This window comes from Sorex araneus, chromosome X, assembly GCF_027595985.1.
Source record: "Sorex araneus isolate mSorAra2 chromosome X, mSorAra2.pri, whole genome shotgun sequence".
Classification (NCBI taxonomy): Eukaryota; Metazoa; Chordata; class Mammalia; order Eulipotyphla; family Soricidae; genus Sorex; species Sorex araneus.
Genome location: NC_073313.1, coordinates 158,412,606 through 158,422,827, shown reverse-complemented (window position 1 = coordinate 158,422,827; position 10,222 = coordinate 158,412,606). Strand labels below are relative to the sequence as shown.

At 44.5% G+C, this 10,222-nt stretch overlaps 1 protein-coding gene across 1 annotated transcript; it reads right to left on the bottom strand.

Moving 5' to 3' along the window:
- Window positions 1-653: 653 nt before the first annotated feature.
- On the bottom strand, window positions 654-3,865 carry LOC101547543 (uncharacterized protein C2orf78-like). Its single transcript, XM_055121192.1, has 3 exons — window positions 3,850-3,865; window positions 3,630-3,743; window positions 654-2,530 (listed from the first exon to the last, which is right to left on the bottom strand). Exons 1-3 carry the CDS (start codon window positions 3,863-3,865, stop codon window positions 654-656), a joined length of 2,007 nt encoding a protein of 668 aa, XP_054977167.1.
- Between the last annotated feature and the right edge of the window lie 6,357 nt (window positions 3,866-10,222).

The window sequence follows — 10,222 nt, the reverse complement described above, 5'->3', positions numbered from 1 at the left end:
TCCAAAGGTGGTCGTGAGGCATAAAGACAGCCTGATGAAAGAATTTTTACTATTCTTCTGGTCATCTTAGACTCATCTGCCTTCTTCAGTCTATTCCCATTTCATTATTTAAATCAAACCCCCTCACTATGCCATTTCTCCCATTCATTTTTGGAGGAGACCGGGAAAGGGGGCATACTTGGTTGTGCTCAGGGCTTACTCCTGGCTCTGTGCTCAAGGATCACATCTGGTGGGACTCTGGGGACCATATACGATTGCAAGGATCGAACTTGGGTCAGCCTTGCATGCAGGGCAAATGCCCGATCAGCTATAATAATCCTCTGACCCTCCCCTACTCATCGTCAGGCCCATGGAATTTCTCCTCTTTTGGGCTTTAAAAAACCCAGACCAAGTCTCTTTCTTTTTCATACAGTCTTGTCTGTTTCCCCTTTGTTCTCTCCCTAACTTCCCTTTTTTTCTCATGCCATCCTCCAACCCCAACCCCCTCCAAATAACAAACACTGTTGACAGCATCTCATAATTCAGAACTTTTATTACTAGTCTATTAACTTTAATGTGTCTATTTAACTTGTTAAAAATATATCAGAATGAATGAAATGTTATGGCGTCTCAGGTGTTTCTCTATGGCAACCATCTGGTGCCTAAAGTGGCACTCACATTACGTAGCCATAGTATCGAGAGAGGTCCATCTCTTTTTCTCTCTCCATAAAAATGTGCACTTTCCCCAAAGGGGTGCATTTGGCAGCATTCTCACGCTCCTGCTGAGCCTTCCTTTTCATAGCCTCACGCTCTGGTCTTTGCTCTTTTGTGATGGGCTTTGACATCACTGGCTCGGGAACATTGGGCTTTCTCCATGGAATTGGTTGGAAACGGAAGTCTTGGAGTAGAAACTGACTCTGACATTTGGGTGGAGCCTGGTGCTTGGTCACAGAGACAGGAAGAGGCTCCCGCTGGAGAGAAGTGCTAGCTGTTGTCCTGTAGGGAGCAGGTCTAGAAGTTGCAGGCTGAGGAATAGACCGGCTAGTAGGGTTCAGCAAGCCTGGTCGAGATGGGTTGGTCGAAATGGGCTGAGCTGGCTTGGCAGGACCTGGCAAAGATGCAGTGGTTGGCCGGGATGAATTGGAGGCAGTTGGCTGAGCTGAGTTGGTAGAGCCAGGGCTGGCAGGGTGAGCTGCATCTGGACAATGTGAAGCCGGAGACTGTGGTCTCTGAGGAACAGGTCGAGCTCGCGGCTTCTCCATGGTTAGAAAAGGCAAAGGTACCAATTTGACCTTCCCAGGAGGTGGCAGCTCATACTGGGATGGAGACGAACGTTCTTCAGCACTGCTGCTTGGTTTCTGCGCTCTGACCTGAGTTTCCTCAAGACCTTTTCCATCCTTTGTGGCACCCAGCCAGGGTTTGACAGCTGAGGATGGATGGAGCTTCTTTGAGCTATCCAGGACCCGGGAGGAAGAGAATCCAGGCTTTTGATCACTTTTCTTCCCCAGTGCGTGAAACACTTGCATGGACTCCAGCATGCGCATGCCTGGGCAGCTGTGGGGCTTTTTAAAGGCCTCTTGGCAGAGCTCAGGTTCACTTTTCTTGCGTTTCATCCTGGCAGTGGTGGGCTTCTCTTCTGCCTGGACCTTGTTCCCTGGCTGCTTACTCTCCTCAGCTGTCTTAGAGTTTTCTCTGGCCTTTTTTGTCTTCTCCTGCCCATGGCTCTTTGTCTTGCTGATCCTGCTGGAGGCAGCTTTCTGAGGTTTGCTGTTCTGTTTGGCCCTGGTCACAGGACACCTGTCACTGACTGCAGCATTACAAACAATCACTCCTCCCCCTGGCAAGTGTTCTGGGTCTTTTGGAGGGATTTTGGCCTTGGGTTCTCCCTCAAGAGCCTCAGAGGTCTTATTTTTGTTCTTCCGGGTTGGATGGGAGGGTCCCTCAGTGCCACTTGAATTTTCTTGCACCTGATTCAGAGTGATGGTATCTGTGGTGTTCATTACCTGCAGATATTTGCGTTGATCTAGTTCTTTTAAGCGATCTAAGAGCAGGGGAAGATGTATATCTTCCACCAGTGTAGTGATGTCTGCACGACTACCGCCAGATTTAATCCCACTTTCAAGTGTTCCTGAGTCCTTAAAACATAGACCATCCTTTTCCTGACCGGTAGTTTCAGTGCCAGGCTGTTGCTCTTGGCTGAGAGGGTGAATGCAGGCCAGGAGCTGGTGGATATTGGGGGTTACTAAAAGGCACAGTGGAGGATCTTGGTTTTCTATTGGGATCTGCAAGGTATCCAGAGACTTTGAAAGCCCAATTTTTATCTCATCCAAACTCTTATCTGTTTGTTCTTGAGTTGTAGCGGAAGGCAGTGCCAGACTCCTTTGGGCTGGAGCTATTATGGGAACATCCCGGAGCTCAGGTGATGGGTTCCTCTCAAGTATTTGATTCCTGCTACTGCAAGACTCAGGCAATTCTGAAGTTTGTGTCAGATAAAATGTCTGATCTGAAGGTTGCAATGCCAGGGAAGCCTCTGTCCCCAGGGAATTCATCACTACAAAAGAACCAAAGAAGAAATCAGGTCCCTGTAAACAAGATACTCCCTCCACACAATTAGTGGTGCTACAATTGTTCACCTGCCAGCAACGGGCAAGGCATTGTTACTGGCTCTCTTAAGGATCATGGACATGGCCCTGTGCTAGAAGATTGGAGGTAACTGTGTAGTTCTTACTGTCGTTCGTGTGGTGCTGTTGTCTTGTTTTTCTTTGTATTTGAAAGAATTTTTGTGCAAACTGTACTTGAAAATAAGAGACTTGGGACAGAGGGATAGCAGTCTGTAAGGCACCTGCCCTGTGCAAAGCTGACCTCAGTTTGATCCTCAGGACCACATTCGGTCCCCTAAGCACCTTCAGCAGTGATCTCTGAGCACAGAGCCAGGATTAAGGCCTGAGCACTGTGGGCTGTGGCCCACATTCTGCCTCCTTCAAACTAAAGATTTTTTCAAGCTAGATATTTGTTAACTATTAAATGCTATACAGAGCTTCGCATAATATAGTCAATTTCTTCACTTTCCTGACCAAAAAAAAATTAATAGTTCATATCATGGAATAGGAGAAGGAATAAATCACCACTTCCTCATGAAGCCTGTGCTCAAGTGGAGATTCTAGGTTTGATAAGTTTGGACAGGATCTCCCAGTACAAGGTGTATTCAGAAGCTTCTTGTACATTAAAGGGAAAGTTAATGTGGTGCCATCAGAATGAGAGTTCTAAAATGTCTTCAGAAATCACAAAAACAAGAGTTTAAGAAATGGAGTTTATTGTTACTGTGGTAATGCTGGGGGACTGATCAACTATGAAAATGTGGCATTCCTTGTTAAGCTCCTGAAGTTTTCTTCTATGAAACCTACATAGCCATTATCCTATCATGCCTACCAATCTGCATTAGGAGTCCTTATCTTAGGTGTGAAAATAGGTGCTGTAAAATGAGTGAGAGGAGCTTAAACTTAAACTGAGTTTATTTAACTTCAGGTTTCAGAAATTTGAAAATCTCAGTTTATTAAGCTTACATGTCACCCGTCTATGGACAGTTTCCTATTTGCATGTTTGACCCCAAGTTTTGAATGCTGACTTTCCCTTCTCCCTGTTTTACTCACCTTGATAACTAAATTCTGTGATGGGTTGAGCAAGCACAGAGTAGTAGATTCCAGAGGTGGAGGCTAGTAGTCGGTTACTTGAGGCCTGGACCTCCTTTAGAACCATAACCATTTCTGGGGATGTATTGTGTAGGAAGCCAGATGTAGGAAGCCAGATATAGGAAGCCAGACGTAAGGAGCCATTTTTACAGAGCCTGGCTTCTTTCAAACAGAGGCCTACTTAAACTTCCTGCCATTGCTGACCTTGCTGACCTTACTGCCCCGCCATTGTTTATCTATGATTGACCACTACCCATACGGGGGTCCAGGCACGTATACCATACCACTGCCTCCCAGCAGGCAGGTATAAATGCTGTAGCTGCCAGTGAATAAATGGCGCCCCTTTCTCTCTCTCTTTCTTCCTCCTTTTGTCTCTGCGTCTGTTCATTCGGCTGTGTCCCCTTCTCAGTCCCACAAAGGGTCCTACCTGCTGGACAGGGCAGGGCCCTCACACCTGGCGCCCAGCGTGGGGCAATAGGGGATCACCGAACGCCCGGTCAAGTTCACGTCGGCCGACAAACTCACGAAGAAGGTGAGTATATCTGAGGGTCGCCTCTCTCTTGGCGCACACCCTGAGGGTCGCCTCTCTCTTGGTGCACACCCTGGTTTGGGACCGGGCTTGAATACAGTCTCGTCACACCCTGGCATGGGACCAGACTTGTATACAGTCTAGCGTTAAGGACGAGACGGTCACTGGCGGAAAGTCTTGAATTCCCTTGTCTTGTGTGTGTGTGTGTATGTGTGATTGTGCAGTCTTGGACGTCCTCGTCCTTGTACTGAGTCTGTGGCTCCACGACTTGGCATCCTTAAGATCCCTTTAAGGTTACGGAGTCCGATTGGGCTGTCTGCGATTCCACGAGTAACATATGGTCTAGGGTGGTGCTGGTTTAGACACCGGCCGCAAGTCACCTCTCAGGCTGATCCACTACGGCTAAGTTCCTCACTGGCCAGACATGCATCTGAGTGGTTTGTTATGAGTGCCCCCGTCCCTCCCACCCTTCTTGTGCCTTTTGTGCTTTCATTTCTGCCGAGTTAGAGAAACAGCCTGCCAGTGACCATTTCTTTCTGTACTTTAATTTCCGTCAAGTTAGCTCAGAAACAGCCTCCCAGTGAAGACAGTCACTGGTGGAAGGTTGAATCCTTTTCTCCTGTGTTCTCATTTCTGTCTAGTTGGCAGAAACAGCCTCCCAGTGAAGACAGTAACTGGTGGAAGCTTGAATCCCTTTCTCCTGTGTTCTCATTTCTGTCTAGTTGGCAGAAACAGCCTCCCAGTGAAGACAGTAACTGGTGGAAGCTTGAATCCCTTTCTCCTGTGTTCTCATTTCTGTCGAGTTGGCAGAAACAGCCTCCCAGTGCCCCTTTCTCTTTTCTCTTCTTGTTTTATGGCCTGCTTATCTTCTGTTTCCTTCGTCTGTGTTCACCCCTGGGAAATCCCCGTTATTTGCATCGTTTTTCTCACTATCCTTATTTTTGTTACTATTTGCATTTTCGAAAGGTGCTTTTCCCACTGATAGAGATAAATTCCACTCCCTTACTTCCTAAAATTATGGGACAAACACTCTCTAAAAAGGAGCCCTTTGTCAAAGCCCTGAAAAACTTCCTTAAAGACCGTGGAGTAAAAGTAAAGAAAAAAGACCTAGTGCAATTTTTTCTCTTTATAGAAGATATTTGCCCCTGGTTCCCTCAGGAGGGGATTATTAGTGACAAGAACTGGGCCAGAGTAGGTGATTGTATGGAAAATTATTATGAACAGTATGGTCCTGAAAAAATCCCTACTTCTGCCTTTTCTTATTGGAACTTAATAAATGAGACTCTTAAGAGGCAACAAAGACAGCCAGAGACTCAGCACCTTGTTTCCGAATGTGAGACTTTTTTGAGGGAAAGGTATAAGAGTTCTAAGGCTCCCTCAGTCTGTAGGAATGAGGCCCCCCCCATGCAGGAGACTGACTCCTCAAATTCAGCCACTATAGACTCTGACCATCCTGCTCCCCTATCTGAGCCCTCCCAAGCAAAGGCGCCTCCGAGACTTTATCCTGTGATTTCTGGCATCTCTGATCCCCCCCCTCCAGAATCCGAATTCCTGCCCCCGGAGGACGGGGCTATACTGGAAAATGAGGCAGCTAGGTATCAGCCTTCAGCCCCTTGGCCCCCGTTAAGAAAACAACCACCCCCAGTGCCAGACACTTTTGCATTCTTTGCCCAGCGCATTCTTGGTCACAAAGCCATAATGACTTTAGAAATCAACGGGAAGGAGCTTTCAGGTCTGATTGACACTGGTGCAGACGTAACAATCATTGCCAAAAGAGACTGGCCAAAAGAGTGGCCCCTCACCCCCTCGCTGACTCACCTTTAGGGTATAGGCCAATCCCAAAACCCTATGTTAAGTTCATCCCCGATTGATTGGCGCACCAAGGAGGGCAAATCCGGGACTGTACGCCCTTATGTTCTGCCTGGGCTCCCCGTCAATCTCTGGGGCCGGGATATTCTCTCACAAATGGACTTTTTACTAATTGACACCAAGGGCCCCTTCCCATTGAAAAATTACAGGCCACCAAGTTGTTAAAAACTCGCAGCGGCCGAGGCCGGCGGGGCCCGGCACCCCACCCCCATAAAACCCACCTCCTCCACCTGGAACACACCCATTTTTTTTTATAATAATAAAGAAAAACGGCAGTTGGTGACTGCTACAGGATCTATGAGCAGTAAATAAAACCATGGTCATTTTTTGGGGTGATTCAACCTGGACTGCCGTTCCCAGCAGCTATTCCTTCAGAAATGTGTAAGACAGTACTTGACTTAAAAGATTGCTTTTTCTCAATTCCTTTGCATCCTGATGATCACCCCTGCTTTGCCTTTAGTTTGCCAGCTACTAATTGCAAAGAGCCAATGTACATTGGAGCAACCCCATTGTCAGGGGGATAAGACCAAAGATAATGTGGACGTCCATAGAGCAGGTTCAGGAATCTCAGTGTGAATGTGGTGAGTGGGGTGCACACCCGAGTGTAAGAAGGACTGGTCCGAGCGAGTGCAGAAGTGTGCTTTGTGCGTGTGCCTTTAATGTGTGTATTTGTCTCATTATCTTTCTCTTAGTTCTGTTTGTTATCAGCAGAGAAGGCAGGAAAATGCAAGATCATGTGGTTAAGTGTTTAATAATATCAGGAATGAAAAAAGTATATCACTAAGGTAGCCTATCCCCAAGTCTGATAAGAAGATACTAGTTCCCTGCCTCAGAACTAGTCTTGACCAAGAAAGAAAAATGCTAGCACCTGACCACCTTAGGTTTCAACAATTTTGAAAAGGTTTTGCCGGTTTATATCAACAAAAGCGCTTTCTTGACCCATTTTTAACAGGCAGGAAACTGGCTGGTCAGGCAGGGAAACGGGGAGCAATGTTCCCAATCGGCCGACAGGGCTTAACTTTGCCCTGGGGACTGCTCCTTCCTTTCTCAGTCTGTCAGTTTTCTCCCTGCCATTTCTGAAGGGTCAGATCAATTGATCAACTGCAGACGTGTGCACATGTACATGTGGTGTTTTTAGTGAACTTACTGTCTGTCTGTTTGTCTGTCTGTGGAACACTCGAGTGTTAGAGCTGGTTTGAAGCCAGTAATTATTAGACCTGGGCAGATAAAATCAAGGGAGATCAGAGTGATATGAAGCCCAGCAATTTAAAAGATCTAGGTATCTTTGGAACTTGTTAGATCAGGTTAAACAAAGATTTCTATTAGAATGTGGCGCCTACAACGAAATTGAAATTTTTAGTCTAAATTTCTTATTGGAAGAACATTAATAGTTATTAACAGTTGAAATTCTTTTGAATTCCAGTATCTGTACTATCTAGAAAAAGCTACAGAACTAGAGCCAGAAAACTAAAAAGTGAAATAAGAATTCAGAGAGTGCAAGGCTTTATCTTACAAGCCTCAGTCAATTTTAATGAGGAATTTAGCTGTTTTTCAAGCAACAGAGGTACAGAAACCCTCAAAATAAATAAAGTTTTCTTATGTTTCCATAAGCATTGACAGTCCAAATGTTTTTTTCTATGCTATTATCGAAGTTTGGTTAAAAAAAAAATATATATATATATATATATATATATATATACCCAAAGGGCTCTTTCTGTGTTCGAAAGCATGTTTGTATTGTAGAATTGTTAAAGTTAGAAAGCTCATGATTTGAACTAAAGTACAAAAACTATCAAAATTAAGTCAAAGAAGTTTTTACCGTGTTTCACAAAAATTGATGGTCCAAAAGTCTTATGCTATTATACCAATGTATGTATTTATATCTGCACTGGATTAGAATTATTTGACCTAGAGAATCTTGTGAGTTGAAATAATTGTGATCTATGAAAACAGGTTCAAAGAATAATGCTTCAGTTTAAAATATTATTTTCTAGAGTTGCAGAATTGGTTGAAAAACTTATTGTACCTGTGTTTTATTTGATCTCTGAGACTTCTGGTAACTAAAATTTTTAAAGCTACTTAGCTCAGGATTATAAGGGGTTAATCTCAGTTGTCACTTTGGGAGTTTTTAAAGATTTTCCCTGGGTCCACCCATCCCCCTGCATTCCCAGCTCAGCAAGCTCTGCCTCAGTCAGACTGGATATGCAGACCCTCCCTAACCTCAACAGTGAATTCTAATCACACTTTTGCTCAGCAGATAAGACTTGCTAATTTAGTTTGTTAACTCTTCTAGGTATCTGACTCTTGCAACTTTGTAAATGAGAAAGGGCTTGGGAAAAAACTGATCCTTATATTTGCATTAAAATCTGACGAACACACAAAAAAGAAATGGTGGGAAACCTCCTTGTAGGAGGAAAGGTCTCTGCTTATATTTTAACAGATGACAGACCTACTAATCCATTCTGGATCCTGCTACGGCCTCATCTGGAGTAAAATTCATCCTCCTGGCTCAGTCTCCAGACCACCTGAGACTCCAACACTCCAAACTTCAGCCCAGAGCAGATCTCAGCTGGAAGTCACAAGAAAATCTAAAGAAGACTCAGCAAAACAGAACCCAAATGGGGAAGCACAGGCTGAATTGGCATGAGGACTTAGTCTGGGATTTACGGTACCAACCTAATCCTGAACTTCAGAGAATTTTGTACACCAGTGTAGAATCCTTACTGTTTCATGGTAATCTATGAGTGTTTTAATCTTAAAAAGTGTTCCTAGAAATCAGAATTCTAAAGATGTCTCCAGGTTAATATATGTTGTAAGAACTTTAGTTGTGAGTATCTTTAAAACTTTTTGAAAATCTATAAGAACCGATATAATGTTTGTGACTGCAGAGTAGTTTTGCCATGTTAAATAAGATGATTGTCAACTTGTGTCCAAACTTGTGAGATCATGTTGTACCAATTTCAGTGAGTTTAAACTTGTGGGATGACTATAGATGTATGTCTTAAGTCAGAAAGATAATGTATGGAGATATCATCAGTGAAAAGTAGAAAAGCAAAGTGTAATTGTTTTTGAAATGGAAAAGTTACAGGATGTAATGGATGTAAAGGAAGTTTGAGGTTGTGTTTTGAGGAAAAGAAACTAATCAATCTGTATTGTTGTAAAAACTGTTTAAATATATCTGCAGAATTGTTCTAGTATCCAGACTCCTGTTACAGTGCTCTTAGATCATGGAAAAATCAATGTTTTCAACATGGAACTATATAAATTTTATGTGATGGTCACTGTACTTCCCTGAATCCTATACTATGAAGGAGACTCTTTATCCCCACAGGTAACCCATCATCCCATTCAGGAGAGGAAGGTGATATCCACTCTAACCATAGCCACGCTGTTTGGAACTGGACTGGCAGGAGCTGGGACTGGTATCAATTCACTCACAACCCAACGGAGCAGATTCTCATCCCTTCGAACAGCTACTGATGAGGACCTGGAGAGGATCGAAACCTCCATCAGTCATCTCGAGACATCCCCCAGTTCCTGTCTGAAGTGGTGTTGCAGAACAGGAGAGGACTGGACTTATTATTGTTGCAACAGGGGAGGATTATGTGCTGCCCTAGGGGAGGAATGCTGTTTTAATGCTGTTTTTTTTGCAGATCACACAGGAGTGGTCAGCGATTCCATGACTAGCTTAGAGTAGGATTTAAGGTTACTTACTCCCCTTGTTGGGTCCACTGTCAGCTGTATCATTGTTAGTTACTGTTGGCCCTTGCGTTTTTAATCAAATCTTGGCTTTTATTAGACAACAAATTCAGCAACTAGAAGCCAAGCCTATACAGGTTCGTTATCATTGGCTTTGATTTGCAGAACTCTGACGCCTCTGTTCAGATTCATACCTCATCTTCCCCCAGTTCTCTACCTTGAAGGATGCCGGGCTCCCAAGGATTTCTTATAGTGGATCAGGTTGCCAGGCAAAGCACTGCAAGGGATGGCTGATACCCGGGCCCGGCTCCCTGTGAGGTATTCCGGTATAGCATAGAGGTTACTCCAAGACCAGGGTTCGATTGGGCCTGTGAGGAGCCCCCTGCATAGACCCGATCATCCCTTCCCTCCTCTCCCTGCAAAAATGGAGTTTTTTCTTTGTTACAAGGGATACCGG